Source organism: Eublepharis macularius, chromosome 17 (genome assembly GCF_028583425.1).
Source record: "Eublepharis macularius isolate TG4126 chromosome 17, MPM_Emac_v1.0, whole genome shotgun sequence".
NCBI lineage: Eukaryota > Metazoa > Chordata > Lepidosauria > Squamata > Eublepharidae > Eublepharis > Eublepharis macularius.
In genome coordinates this window covers 16,558,826-16,574,444 of record NC_072806.1, presented here as the reverse complement: position 1 = coordinate 16,574,444, position 15,619 = coordinate 16,558,826, and the positions used below count along the sequence as shown (strand labels likewise).

Sequence of the window (15,619 nt, the reverse complement as noted above, 5' to 3'; positions counted from 1 at the left end):
ACACATCTGTGTAAATCACTCATGAAACAAAGGCTGGGTGGTGCTGGCCCCCAATCTTGGTTGAGGCTACCTCCTCTGCTTTTTTTGCTTGTAACCATAACAGAGGAGACGATGATGACACAATGAAACTCCAAGGCTGGCAAAGAATCACTAAAGGTATATCCAGACTATCAACTTAATTCAGTTTTACAGCAATTTAACTGCCCGGACTTGCCCTGAAGAATGCCAGGAACTGAGAACACTGAGAAAGTTCTTTAGCTGTTTCCAACTACAGTCCTCAGAGTTCCACAGGGAGAGGAAACCGATAGTCAAACCGTTTTAAGTCTATAGTGTCGATCTGCGCTTAGATTCAAGAACCACGTGCCCCAGCTTACTTCCGGTGGAGGAGGACGACCGTCGCTGGCTGGTGGAAGGCGGCTGACTCTCCATTGGCAGTGGAGGGGGTGGCGGTGGGGGGCAGACGCTCTCAGGGAGTGGTGGGGGTGGAGGAGGAGGAGGCACCTCTCCCGATGGCTTGTTCTCAGCCGTGCCTCCATTCTGCACACTCTCGTTGGATAGAAGGGAAGCCTTGGGAGAGATGAATGAAAAGAGAATGTTGCGGGGACAGCACGCGAGGGAATTGGAAAGCAGTATTATCACACTCTTCCAAATGCCTTAGCTGTGCCCCAACACTGTGGAGGGAGAAACCTCCAAAATCTGGATTTCTGGGAGATCTCCTACTATTTTATGCAGCATTCTAACTGAGACAGGGAGAAATCCACAGCTCAGCTCAAAAAGTTTCCTTTGGATGAAGATAGAGGCTAAATTTAACAAGGAGGTTTGATGCCTCTAGTTCACCTTGCCTCAGTTTGCCTAGGGGCTATGCATGGAATGGAGAAGATGTTCTGCTGCAGCCCACAGCCTCAGTTCCCCATGCGCCGCCTGCAAGAATATCACCAGTTAATTTCACACGGTTGCTTGTGGCCTCTACAAAGAGGCAGGCCTTGACCCCCCTCCCCTTACCAGATGACCACAAATTATCCCAATGGCAGGAAAGGAACAGCAGTCAGACAGCACGAGGCAGTATTCCCCAGGGACTCACCTCCTCACTGTGCGCCATCCTGCGGTTGTTGCCGGTTTGCTCTCCGCCGCTACTGCTGCCCAGATGTTTATAATAATCCCCCGTGCTGGGCTGCTTGTTGAAGTTTCTTGATTTCCTGCTAGAGTCGACCCGCCGCAGTTCTGGGCTGCTCTCAAGCGAGGTCAGCTGCAAAAGTCAAGAACCGTTTCATTACCGCAAGAGAGCAGAGTATCAGAGAGGGCTGCAAAGAGATGTCTGTGGGCACCACAGAGTTCAGGATCTTGCTAGGTCAAGGGTTTGAAGAGTTTAATAGTTTCCTGGAGGGAAGCTCTGAGCCTTGAATGGGTTCAAACCTGGTTTAAGTTCCTTGTGCAAGTGCAGCCGTAACCTCAGAAGTGCCGGCAACATTTCTCCAACTCAGTTTGGCATTCTCCTCCCTCTTTTTTTGCAAGTGCTGACTTATTCTTACAACTTGAAATGAAACTGTACCCTCAAGTCATAGCTTACTTACAGAGACCCCCTGGTGCGGTTTTCATGGCAAGAGACTAACAGAAGTGGTTTGTCATTGTCTGCCTTTGCAACCCTTGTTTTCGTTGGAGGTCTCCCATCCAATTACTAGCCAAGGCCAACCCTGCTTAGCTTCTGAGATCTGACGAGATCAGGCTCTCCTGGGCTATCCAGGTCAGGGTTATCTTTACAACCCGCACTACAAAATTTCAACCAGCCTCAAATCTGTTCAACTGTCATGGCTGCCACTCAAGGCACTCTGGGAATCATAGTACGGAGAGACTTCTTTCAAATGGTTCTTGGCACCTATTCAGAACTACAGTTCCCATAAGCCTGCGTGGAACACTACAGGAGTCCAATTAATCTCAAACTAGGTCAAACTCGTTGTGCAGATGGGCCATTAGCAGGCTTGCCTTTTTTCCGTTGTTTCCTTTCAGGGCTTTTGTGCCCTTTTTAGCAGCTAAAGCTTTCCCCCAGATGAAATATACTAGCAACCCAGCAGTTCAAGGGACCTTCTTCCTTCTTCACAGGGCAAAATCACCACAAGTGCAGTTTCATATGTGTGAAAAAAGCACACAATTTCCCTAAAGGGGGCATAAGGCGCTGCCTTCTCTTGCCTTACACCACTGAGCCCTGCAGAGTCTGCTAGGACTGGTCCCAGCATAGATGCTGCTGCCATGGCTACACGGCCCAGTGACTTGATGCTGCTCAAGGTAGCACCTGCCATTCTCACCTGCACTTCATCCTTTGCGCAACATTCCTCGGAGATGCGACAGAAAGAGAACAGCGCCATATCCCATCCACCAGAGGGGCAGCCTCACTGCATACAAGGCAGCGTTTGTGCCCCTAAAATACACCTGGGTCCCAAAGTCTCCAAACACGCCCTTTCCATGAAAACATGTCCTTGTTGATTAAACTGGGCGCCAGTGATGAATCACCGGGAATAAACTCATCTATCGATCCAAGCGGCCTGTGCTTGCAGCCCTACTTGCTTTACAGCTCAATCACAGGGAAAATCAACACTGGCCGTTTCCACACTACTCACCTTCAATCGGAACGCTGCGGAATGCTGCGAACAAAACCCGGAAGACAGCGTTTTCTCGTGCGAGTTTTGCGCGATGTTGCACAAAACTCGTGCAAGAAAACGCTATCTTCCGCGGTTTTTTCGCAAAGTTCTGCAGCATTCCGACTGAAGGCAAGTAGTGTGGAAATGGCCACTGTCTGGTAGATAGGAAATAAGAGGAGAATGCTGTCTTCTCCCACATTTCAGGCAACACAAATGTACTGTTACTGTTTTAATTTCCACTGTAGCTACAGCATAATTCTTTCAGGCACAAAGTGAGTGTAGCAATACCACCTCACTGTATCCGGAGGAAGAGCGGTTGGTGAACGTCAAAGATGGTCTCCAATTTCACCTCTCTGGCCCCCCAGCCTCACCCTACCTAGGCCATTACTGTTGTTCATGAAGGCTTCGAAATTGACAAGAATTTCTCTCCTAGTTCAGAGAAGTCTGGTGAAACTGACATACTCATTCAGTTTCACAGTGGACTTCTATGCACTGTGCAGATTGGGTGATAGTGGCATGCCTCTAAAATATCTTCCTTCTGCCACATCAGGAAGTCCACAAAAGCCTGATGAAACTGACAAAATCTCATTTGGTTTTCCTAACGGGAATGTCATCAGCTGCACCTGCTTTAAATATTTGTGTGTGTGTGTGTGCGTGTGTACATCCTGCCTTTTGAAGGGGAGGAAAAACATCCAGCTCTCAGCAATAAAAGTTCTTTTTTAAAAAAACTTGTTTAAAAAACAAGAGCTACAAAAGAATAATTAGCAGTAAACAGATTTGCAAGGTTTCATAACAGCAAATTACATGGTATCATAAAAAAAGGAGTGTGTGTGTGTGAGAATCATTCTAGGCCGGTAATGGAAGAACTAAGTCCAACACCTGAAACAAAGATGTGTTTAGTGGAGCTTTAAATGACAATAAAGATGGTGGCAGGCCAAAATCACACAGGAGAGGCTATTCCACATTCATGACACTGCTAGAGAAAATATCCCTTTCCTGGTTTATTTATTTATTTATACCCCACTTTCCTCCCCAATGGGAATTCAATGCAGCTGACAACATTCTTCGTCCTTCCTCCACTTCACTGTAACACTGTTAGGAAGATCGGGATTAGAGGATGTGACTGGCCCCAGGCCACTCCACAAGCTTCCTTGGCAGAACAGAGATTCGAACCAGGGTCTCCCAGAACCTAGTCTGACATTCTAACCACTACACTACACTAAACTCAGTTGGTAGGAGCATTTGGAAAAGGGGTTTGGAACAGTGAATTGGGAAGACCAGAGTCAGTGTAGTATAGGGGGTACAGTGTGGGGAAAGGCCTCGGATCACCACTCAGGTTCATGAGGTGGCTTTGGACCAGTTTTACACCCTCACTCACTGCCTAGTCTACCTCACATGGCTGTTGTAAGGATAAAATGGGGAAAGAGGGGTGTGGTAAAGAGCCACAAACGATGATATGGTTAAGAAAGAGTTAATGCTTGAAAGAGAGGCCCTCTGTCTCCTGGTGGTGCGTGGGAAGAAGCAGCTGTGTTGTGGTTGTTAAGATGGCTGCTGGAGCAGTCCGGTTAGGGCCTCTAGGCACAGGTTGTATAAATGTAGACAAAGGGTGAAGCTACAAGTGACGAATGACACTTGAACGGCAAGTGTATTTCTCCATGTTCACTTGCCCTCCACTCAATCCACTTGCTATTCAAGTGTCATTCGTCACTTGTAGCTTGGCCCAAAGACTGTTAAGTTCCTTCAAAAAGTTTCTTAAATTACTATTATAACAAGGGGGACCACATATGCCACCAAGGGGTGGGACAAAAATCAAATGCACACATCTGGGTCCCATTCTAATCTCTGAAGCCATCGAAGTATTTAAAGGCTCAGGGGCAACTAGGGTGAAGCTGGTTCCCAGTTCATTATTTGTCCGCTCTTCCTAGTTCCTTATTCTCCAATCCGACCATAAATATTAATGACACTTAAACAGCTCTACGCCCCAAAATAAGATTTGGACCACCTCAAACCATGGAGAATCTGTGCTGCAAGGTGATGTATGCTGTTCTCTGGTCTAAAGCCTGCTTTTAATGCTAAGTGCCCTAAAACAGAGTGCCTCCAGGAGAAACCAAGATTAAGTAACTATCTGGGGAAATGTATGATTTGGGGTGCTCTAAAGCTTATTTGGAGGTACAAAACTGCTTGAGTTGAATTGGGGAAATAGGAACTGAAAATAAGGAACTGTCTTTGGGATTCCTTGGGATAAAGTGCGATTTGCAACGAACAAGGCTTATGTTTGGGAGGTGGGGGGGAGAGAGATTGCTTTTTGGGGTATTGAGTGGAAGCGTTAACTCCAAAGACCCGAGCATGCAAACACTGCTTCCAACTACTCTGTGAAAAAGGTCATAGTTCTGCTTTACCCCCTGCTGAAATCCGGCATGGCACCCTTGCACACATCTCCCCTCTCTGCCTTCTACATTTAGAAAGTCCAAAGGACTGTCGTGCTATCTCTCCCTCCCTCCCCTCTCACATGCACCCAGGGGAAGAGATTTACATTTGGAAATTGAGGAATCGATCCAAGCTCTGAAGGATTAGGAGGGCTGGCTTATCCCTTTGTAAAAAAATTGATATCCTTGCTTGCTCGCTCTTGCTCCCTAACAAAGGCTTCTTTGGTGATGGTGGCAGAAACACCCACGTGCCTGGTGCCTCTCTTAGCGCTGGGGCCTAGATTCTAGGATGCAGAATCCCTTTTTGTCCTGTTACTTTTGAGTTGCACAAAAAACTCCTCCTGGTTGAAGAAGGTTCCGTGGAGCAAAAAAGCCAATGCACAGAAAAAAAATAATTTACAATGATATGGCACTTTGGAGCAATCAAAAGCACTTTGCGTGCAGTACCTTCACAGTTCATGCAAGAATGCTGCATGTTAAGCCAATATTGTTGGCAGGTTCCGTTAGTCCACTCACAGCCATGGTGGCATTGAACTACGGGCCCACAGAGCATGATCTATGTCTCTACATTAGGCTAACCCCAAGTGCGAATGTTGTTCTTGCAACTATACCCCTGAGGAACGACAAACTGTTTTCCTGGTGGGGCTCTAAGCCGACACCACCTGAAGAAATCCAGCAGTACAACTTCTCCAGACACATGGAGGCAAAAGGAAACGCCTCTCCTGATGGGCTCCTTTTCATCAGAACAGAAGCATTTAAGCTTCAACCACAACCATTAATAGAAAGCCCTAAAGGATCCACTTAGATCTGCACTCAGCCAACAAAAACGCCAGACAGTTGCCTTTGTAAAGTTCATAAGCAGGGTGTGAAGCCAGAAGCAATCCTTTGCTGCTCTTCGCTAACATCAGATCTTCAATGGTAAACTGCCTCTGTACATGGAGGTTTTATTTAGCTGTCATGGCTACTGGAGGAGATGACCGGTATTGCCCGCTGTTCCTTTACAGTTCCATTTTCAATGGCTGGATTGAAGTGAAACAAGTTTAGCAGGTCTCTGTTTCCTCCGTTCCCAATCCCTTTGGACCCAAGACCAGATTCCACTTGACATTATCCTGGAGCAAAGCTATGACTTCTCTGTTACCTCTGGAGCTTTCCCCTTTGGCACAAAACTCAGCATACCAGGAAGCAGTGCACAGGAGTCCATACGAGAAAAAAAAGGTCCTTTCCGCTCCTGCCATTAAACTTCGACAGCTGAGCAAAACATCTTCGTCAGAGAAGACCCGTCCGGAGGGAAGTGTTCCCTCTTGAAAAGTTACTCAATCCTATACCAAACTGTTAAGCACCATTTGTCTAAATGTGCCCCACCTTCCACTTCTTACAGCTGACACACACTCCCCCCCCCACAGTGGATTTCACTTTGACATTTGTAAACCTTTACTACTACAGAGTATCAGAGGGGAAGAGACTGTTGTAATAAGCATTAAAATAATCAGTATCCTGGACGTGCCTCCTAATGGCAGTGAATAAGTCCACTGTAGTGACTGCTGCAGAGATGCAGCAAGCAGGCTCCTTTAACTTTGCTGCATCTCCATACTGGAAGCAAGCAATGTCCCATCACATTTGATGCAGAGACTGGTCAAAATTCTTCACCACCCTACAGAGACTTATTGGGAGGAAATAAGGACAGAATCATGCAGGGTTGCAGCAGGCACCCTCATCTGTGAATGGTGACTCAAGGCTTATTTCCCTTGAGCCCATTGGGTACATTCCACTGGGGCACAGGAGTGAATTACCGATCCACACACCGTTTCTCTAACAGTTTGTGCATGAAAATCAGGATCCATGTTCCCCATGCCATGTGCCCCCAAACCAGGTTCCCAGTATTGCCACAGCTGCCCTCCCGCCTCTACATTCTATAAATTTTCACAACTTTTTGGCAGTGTTCAGTTTGACCAGGATTTTTCCCCTTTGCTTCACTGCAGAAAATCCTGAAGCTCAAAAGGTAGCGTATTTATGAGAGGGGATTCTTTCTGGCTTTGCATTAAAAGGGGGACAATAACTGAAATTTAGTTTTTCCACCCTCCTTCTAATTCTTCAATCCCAGCCCCACTGAGACATGCTGTTTTACCCGCTATTTTTTGTGAGGCTCAAAAGTTATCATACTTTTTAATCTGCTTGCTGATTAGGAACAATTGCTGTTTGAGTCAAATATTTTTATCATTCAATTGTTATCATATTTTGATTGCCTGAATATCATATTTGTAGTACACCTTGAGTCCCAGTGGGAAAGGTGGACTATAAAGGAAAATAAGTAAGTAAAATGTAGCAGTGAAGAGACAGAGCTAGGAACCAGAAGATTCTGAGCTTAGATCTTGCCTAAGCCACAAAACTCACTAGTTTGCCTTTGGCAAGCCCCCGGTATATCAGTCTTCACATCTGCAATATGAGGACTGTAACTCTCACCCCTGTGAGGTAGGTTAGGCAGAGTGACTGACCCAAGTTGAGCCCAGCAAGCTTCGTGGAGAGGTGGTTTGAACCTAGACTTTTGTGGTCCCTGGATAGCAGTTTGGTTTGGTGAACCTGGGTCTGGAGATGGCTGTGGGCATAGATGGCTTCTCAAGGGGATTGGAGAAGAGATTTATCAGTAGTTACTAGCTACGTGTCCAAAGGGAACCTCTGTATTCAGAGGCAGTCAACCTCCAACACCAGTGCTAGGAGGCAGCGTTTGGGAAGGTCTCGGCCTCTGTGCCATATTTGGTGGCCACCCAAGGCAACTATTTGGCCACTGAGAGAAGCCTGATGCAGGAATTGGATGGACCGCCGGTCTAACCCGGCAGGGCTTTTCTTACGGTTCCTATATCCTAGTCCAACATCCTAGCTGCTACACTGGGTTTCTTGTCCAAAGACTTCCCAGATCACTGAAGTGCTTCGAAAGCTCTGAATGCTAAGTATTCGCTGAAAGCGTTCTAAGCGGTGCTCTTAAAGGGACAGTGGCCAGCCTCTCAATAGCTGGGGGCTGGTTAATCTTTAACTAGGATTCAGCCACAGAATATACAGCATCTGCTCAGTCTCTGCTGTTTGAGGTGGCCAGGCAAACACACTGCCAGAGGCTTCAAAGAAAAAAGAGGAAGCAGAGTCTGCTTTGCTGGTTGGGGGACGAGCCACGTAAAAGAGGGGAAGGAAGGTGGCATCAAAGTGTGCCTGCAGAGCAGCTTGCAGCTCACTTTCCAACCTTCTCCTCCATCCCAACACGTGACACCCCTATTTAGATCCCTAGGTGGGCTTTCCATCTCCTTCCACATCCCTTTCCCAATCTTTAAAACACCCTCCAGCTTTCCCCCGCTCTCTTTTCTGCCCTTATTCCCTGTTATGTCCTGGCCCTACAACCTTCAGTCCTTCAGGCTCTGCCACCCTAAAGCTTGCCTGAACCTCCCCCCCCCTGAACACCTTCAAGCTGCTCCCTGCCTTCAAATTCCTCCTCCAATCTCACCTCTGCCAAAGAGTCTTTGGCTTAAGCCTTGATCCCCATTCTGCCCTAGTTTTAAATTTTGTTAAATAACTGTAACTGGCTTGAATCCAGCCACCCAATCCCAAAGCCTTTAAGGCACTTCCGTTTTTGGAAGAAGAGTCAGCAACTTCCACCGGTTTCCCCCCTCTTGCTGCAGACCCTCTCTTTGCAACCAGTCCTGTGTGTGTTTGCTGACCCTTGACAACAAAAATTGCGGGGGGGGGGGGAGAATTATGGTGGGCTGCTGCAGGACGGAGAAGCTGGAAAGTCCATTCCAAGAGATCTGCTTTGCAAGCAGATTTTGGTGAATACAAGCTATGGCTTTAAATGCATTTGGAGTGTTATTGTTTTCTTTATATTTCATCTTGGGCAATTATTTTTTTCTAAAGGGGAAAGGCAACTCATAAGCGGCCTAAATAAATGAATGGGTTTATTTATTTCCAAATTATCAGGCTGTTCTCTCAGTCCACAGCTCCCAAGACAGTTTGCAATATTATTCTAAATGACAGAGCAAGGTAACTATATAATAAAACGAGCAGTAAAATCAATAAACAGCAGCAAAGGGTTCAAAGTCCTTAAAAAAACTTCAAAACCAGCATGCCAACAAGTCACTGTATGTATACACAAGAAGAGAGAAAGAAAATTCAACCAAAACTCTGGATTAAAAGGCTGTCACCTGATACCTAGTTGGTGCCGGATGAACAGTTTTGTGGAACTAGTTAGTAGTTAAGAGTGTTGGGCTTGGATCTGGAAGAACCAGGTTAGAATCTACAATCCACAAAGGAAGCTTGGGGGTGACTTTGGGCCAGTATTTCTCAGCCCAACTGGTGTCACAGGCATGTGGTTGTGAGGATAAAACAGCAAGGGGAGGCGACAATTTTGTAAGATGCTTTGGGGAGAAAAGCAGAATAGACATTAACTAAATAAAACAAACAAGACATCCCTAGAACTATTGAAAAACAGCTAAGAAACAGAAAGAATCAGGGAGAATGGTATTGTAAACCGCTGTTCTCCCACTGGGGAGAAAAACAGCGGCATATAAGAATCTAAATACATGCCTTCTCCAAACTGGCTACCCACTTTACAGAGCAAGGCCTCTGATGCTCAGTCCTAACTGACCGGCAGGTTCACATGGGAGGAACCTCACAAATGACAGAGAAATTCTATCCAGAGTTATTCTAGTCTGGTTTAAGTCCATTAGACTCAGTAAGCTTGGACTGGAGCATCTCTGTATAGGACTACTAACTCATTCCTCTCCCTGTCCCCCCATCATAACCGAGGCTACGTTCCCTGGCGAAAGGAACCTGCCTTTTATTTTTTAATGCTACGCAGTAGATTAAGGCTGTTAAACAAGTGCAAGATCTGAACAGTGCTTCTTTGCTTAGGAGCAGCAACCAACACATGTAGCTTGAATGGGAGTTTCTGAATACTAAAAATAACATCGGTGAGATAACCATCTTTGAAAAAGACCCTGAAACGGGACCCCCCCCCAAATGAACCGGTCTGCCCGTTAAGATGGTTTAAATTCCAACCTGCATGTATTTGGACCTATACTTGAAGTTGGATCCTATGAACTTTTTGAGTGATCCTAAGGAATACTAATGGACTTTAAAAGTATCAGCTGTTTATAGGTAGTATCATCATTGCTTTGCACTAGCACTTTATGTATAAGTCTGTATATGACGATTGTGTGTATTGATATATATACTGAATGGCAAATTGAACTATGCAGTAACAATAAGAATATTTTTGCAATTGTTATAAGTGTTTATTTCGTTAGGTTGTCACGGTTATTGTTCTCTATTGCTAACACAGTAGATTAAGGCTGTTAAATGAGTGTAAGATCTGAACTGTGCTTCTTTGCAGGACTGCACGCCTGTGGCTGAGTTGGCAAAGACCTTGCCCAGCTCATCATCAGGGGAGAGGCCGAGGCTCAGTGGCAGAGCATTTGCTTTGAAGGCGACAGGTCCCAGGTTCAATCCCCAGCCTCTCAAGTTAAATGGATCAAGACCCCTGGTGCCAGTCCAAATAGACAAGACTGGCCTTGATAATTTAGATCCAGAGGAATTAGCCGTGTTAGTCTGTAGTTGCAAAATAGTAAAAAGTCCAGTAGCATCTTTAAGACTAACCAACTTTACTGAAGCATAAGCTTTCGAGAACCACAGCTCTCTTCTACATCTGATGAAGAGAGCTGTGGTTCTCAAAAGCTCATGCCTCAATAAAGATGGTTAGTCTTAAAGGTGCTACTGGACTTTTTACTATCTTGATCATTTAAGGGCCTGACTCGCTATACGGCAGATTCGTATGTTTATTCAAAAGCATGCAGTGACATAGGGAGCTCAGAGGGGAAAGTGTGTGTTTTGCCCAGGAAAGAACTTTGGTTTGGGCCTTGGTGGATCTCCAACAGTAGCCTTGGGAAAGATCTCTGCCTGAGAACTGGGAGAAGAGCTGCGAAAGGAAACAATGCTAGGCTGAACAGGGGTCACCGAGTGACTACAAGGGCAAAAATGGCTTAATACTCTTTGAGCCAAGCTACAAGTGACACCTGACACAGGTTGGACATTTGTCAGCTTCCCTCAAGTTTTGATGGGAAATGTAGGCGTCCTGGTCTTGCAGCTTGGCTCTCTGACTGCCGTCCAATGGACTTTTCAACTGTCACTTGTCCAACATTCCGCCAAGCTGCCTACATTTCCCATCAAAACTTGAGGGAAGCTGACAAGTGTCCAACTAGTGTCCGGTGTCACTTGTAGTTTGGCTCTTTCCCACACCTCAACCCGTGGAATCCTGGCAAGTGTAGTTTGGTGATGAGCATCTAGAAGAAAATTCTCAGCACCTTCATTAAAGTATCCAAGAGTCTTTAGAAGAAGCCTTGACTGTTAAATGGCTGTACAACCAAGGAATTTTTTTTAGTACAGATACAGGTTAAGGCAGCTCCCTTTTGTAATAATGAAAGTGGGTTTTGTTGAAGCTTCAGCTAATTCATGGATTCCCCTCTTGCCAGTGGGCACTCGGTCATCTAGTTAGTTATCCAAATAATCTTTTGGTTGTGGCAGAGGGCATCTAGGCTAACAGGAAGTTAACTCTCTAACAGGAAGTGCCCAGATGAAGGGATGTAAGAATAAAAAAACTGAGCCAAACCAAAGGCCTGTCTAACCCAGGGGCCAACTCAATCCCACAGGGACTTCTGGGGCAATCAGATACGGCAGAATGGAGTGGGACAACAACAGGTCCTAGTTATTTATGGCGGGAAGTGGCCAGGTTTCCATCTCCCAAAGTCCAGGCAGAAGGGATCAGGAAGTAGTGCGGGCCCACAACATTTTGGAAGACCCTTTGAAGGAAAAACTGATATATTAGGAGTTTTCCAAGTTAGAGAGATGCTCCTCAAAGCGCTGAGTGTGAGATGACCTCCATCTAGACCCAACGTAATGTTGCTGCCAAATGTTAATTTATTCTCTGCAAAACTCTCCTCTGCAAATGTCTATGTTGCCCACTATCCTGTGATTGACAAGTCCCTTTGGGCACAGACACTGGGACTCTGGAGGTGGAGCCTGGGAGATATGAGTGGCTCCACAGAAGGTAGCGACTGGTGAGATGGAGTAAGTTGGCTTGGCAGGGTTCAGTCTGGTTTTCCAAAAGCTCTTAGGCTAAGCAGAAAACAGCCTCCCTCCCTCCAATCGGTTCTCTCTTCTCACCTTGAGATCTTCATATTTCTGAAGGAAATCTGGCCTTCAAGGGGCAACCTGAACCTGAAATTTCAGGACACCCTAATCTCTCCTTCTCTGCATATTTGCCAAATGTTTGCTCCCCCTTTGACATTTTGCTGGATTTTTGAATTAGAGAGGGCCATGCGATCATGTTCACATTTGACAAATGGCAGCTTTCATAGTTGATGCCAACCTCGACCCACAGATCCTAGGAAAGGCTAAAATGTGTTCACACTATAAAATGGGAACTCCCTAAAAAATGGGAACTTCCACTTCACTGGAAATGTTGGTCAGTTTCAAGTATATTACAATTCAACATGTTTCAAAACCGTTGTTTTAAAATTGAATGCTCGCAACATATGCAAAATGTTCAAGAGTTGTTGGGGGAGAGGGAAATGGTACAGAATGCCCTTAAAGGAAGACCCTACTTAGCATCCCAGTTTTACCACCAGAAAAGAGCAAGAGTCCAGTAGCACCTATAAGACGAACACAATTTTTGGTAGGGTATGAGCTTTCATGAGTCACAGCTCACTTCTTCAGGTACCAAGAGAGTTTCAGTACAGGGGGATGATAGCTAGACAGGAGAGTGCCCCCCCCCCAAGAAAGCCGGCTTGCTCTGAAAATGGCCCACCTCAGACCATTACGGCAGGTAAGTTGGGACGACTCTCTGGAGAGATGGGATATTCTATCCCTCAAAGTTCCTTGCTCTATGTTCCTCTGAAAACCTCTCCGATGAGGGAGGCCACAACGCCTTGGAATTCCTTGGACAGCTCTCTCCACTACTTAGGTAACTGATCTGGAACGTAGGAATTTCTTCACCTAAGAGTCAACAGTTGTGCGGTTCTACAGAATGAACAAGTGTAGCCTTGTGTGAGTGCGTGCATGTGTGGCTTGTGAAATGTGATTCTTCCTTTTTCTTTGTAGCATCCCCCCCCCCCACACACACACATAATTTATGGACAGGGAAGCAGAACAGCAGTGCAAAATGAAGGATTATTTTTATTTCTGCTCCCCCCACCTCTGCTTCCTTACTTGATCCAACTAGAGATCCACATGGATTTTCACTCGCCGAATCAGTCACAGCTGCCTTATTTATTTATATTCATTTCATTTCATTTATATGCCCCCTTTCGCCCCAAGAGGTACCCAAGGAGGCTTAAACCATCCTCCTGTCCTCCTTTCCCCCCACACAACAACCCTGTGAGGAAGGCTACGCTGACAGTATGTGACTGGCCCAAGGTCACCCAGCAAGCTTCCATGGCAGAGCGGGAAATCGAACCTGGGTCACTTAGATCCTAGTTAATCACGCTAACCACTACACCATACTGATCTAAATGTGGGGCGGTAATGCACAGCCGTCCCCAAGGTGTGGATACCTTCTCTTCACAGTGCATTGCTTACGACGGACCCACATCTGGTTTACCTTGAGGCCCCTGACAGCTCAAAGGATCCTTGGGGAAAGAGAGGGTGGGAAAAGCCTCAGAGAAAGGCCCAAGCATAGTCCTTGGTAGGCCCCAGCGCCCATAGGTCAGGACTCACAGACATGAGGTGCCCTCTGCTGCCAACCTTCCTTGCCAGCATGCACAGTCCTTGTTCTTTGAGGGGCTCTTGTTTAAAAAAAAGAGAGAGGATTTTCCCTGCTTACTTCACTGGAGTCCCTCTCCAGTCTGCGGGATCCTACAGTATGCAAGACACCCATTTAACTAACAGAGAAAGCAAAACTTATTATGCATACAGTCCATTTCAAGCATTCACACCATTTCAAATACAATACTGTTGTAATCCTTACAACCTCCCTGTACAGTGGGCCAGTATTACCGGCTCCATATTACAGGAGAATAGTATAAGCTGAAAAGCGAGCCGCGAGCACAAGAAACACAGTGGATGTACAGCTGAAGGGACTTCTACGCTAACACTCACAGCCATGACAGCATGATAGCTTAAATTCAATTCATTCCAGACAAAGCTGTCGATTACATTATCTGGTCGCCCGAAAGTTCCATAAATAGAACCAATTCTCCCCCCAAACTTCTTGTCCCTTCCCTGTCCTTGACTGCAAATACACTCACACCTGTCTTCTAGGGAAAGGATTAAAACACCTTAGGAACGGGCAGGCAACAGAGCGGGTATCTCCTTAAAACCCAGAATGCCAACCCAGAGCTTCATGCCAATCATCAATCCCTCAACCGTTTACACGTATCAAAGAAAAAAAAGTATATATTTTCTTTCCTCTTACCTGTGCGGAGAACCACAAAGCCCCCACTAACACTGCCGGGCTGCTCGAAACATCAGCGTCACCTGACACCTGCCCTCTGCACACCTGGGATACCAAAGCCGACCTCTCCAGTTACAGGAGCCCACTAATGAATTAGCTACACCTATCAGCTCACCCTCGAGTGACATCACTCAGGCAAAGCAGCCAATCGTAGCCAAGCGGGATCTCTCCTTTTGCTCTCTGCAGAGCCCCAAGTAAAGATCAGCTGGGAAGTTGGGCAGCTCTGAAGGTGGACGGCTGTGTGCTGACAAGTTGTCAAGATGAAGAATCCGAACCCCCTCCCCACTTTCTGTTCCACTCCTCATTAGAGTTGCAAATTAATTTAAAATGGTTGGGGAAAGGCTCACGAACTGCCCTGTCCATTCCAACAGTAAGACCTCTTTGCAAACCTACTCAAGGTTTAAGCCAGAGGACTAAATTGGCAAGATCTCTTGGGGACTTGAAGCATGGATGTGTTGGCGCAGGTTCATCACATGTTTTCTCTCTCCCCTCTGTAAGCCAGAGCTTGAGATGGCTAGCTCCATGGCCACGAAGAGACTTCTGTCTCAGCAGATGCTACGGAAGTCACCCGATTCAGGAAAGGTCTGGGGAGGCACAGATGAGGATGGGCCTTGGGACCGGACCGCTTTGTGTGTCCGGTTGAGTGCTTTGGTGCACACACACCAGCAGTCTGAAGGCGCCCTTCAATGGAGCTGAGAAGGGTGTCAGGAAACTGGACACCAGCTGCCTGCATCCCAGGGTGGTAACCTCATCCGCCATGCAATCTCCTAATGAGAAATGAAGCAGGGAGGAGAAGGGAGGCGGGAACGTGTACATGTTCACACCTTTGCTTGGCCTTCCTCCCTGCAAGACGTGACTGTCCCGCAGCGTGCATGCAAATATGCTTTGCATAAACACAGTCAGGCTACACGGAAAAGAGTAAGCTGCAGCCTTGGGTTTAAAGGCAATAGGGAATGCGGCTTATTTGGGGGGGGGGCAGGGCTCAGCCCTAGAGCCTGCTTTTATGCTAGGAGCCAGAACTACCAAAGAAGGAAAACAGGAGGAACTCTAAAAAGGTGCAAAGCGGGTTGTCTTTA

General features: G+C 46.5%; 1 protein-coding gene across 1 annotated transcript in view; it reads right to left on the bottom strand.

The window, feature by feature from the left end:
• Positions 1-15,619, bottom strand: part of ESPN (espin) — a 114,062-nt gene that overhangs the window by 35,660 nt on the left and 62,783 nt on the right. Inside the window, exons 8-9 of the mRNA XM_055001031.1 lie at positions 1,082-1,246; positions 375-567 (exon numbers count right to left, since the gene is read on the bottom strand). Coding sequence (XP_054857006.1) covers positions 375-567; positions 1,082-1,246 — 358 coding nt within the window. The remainder of the gene's footprint in view (positions 1-374; positions 568-1,081; positions 1,247-15,619) is intronic.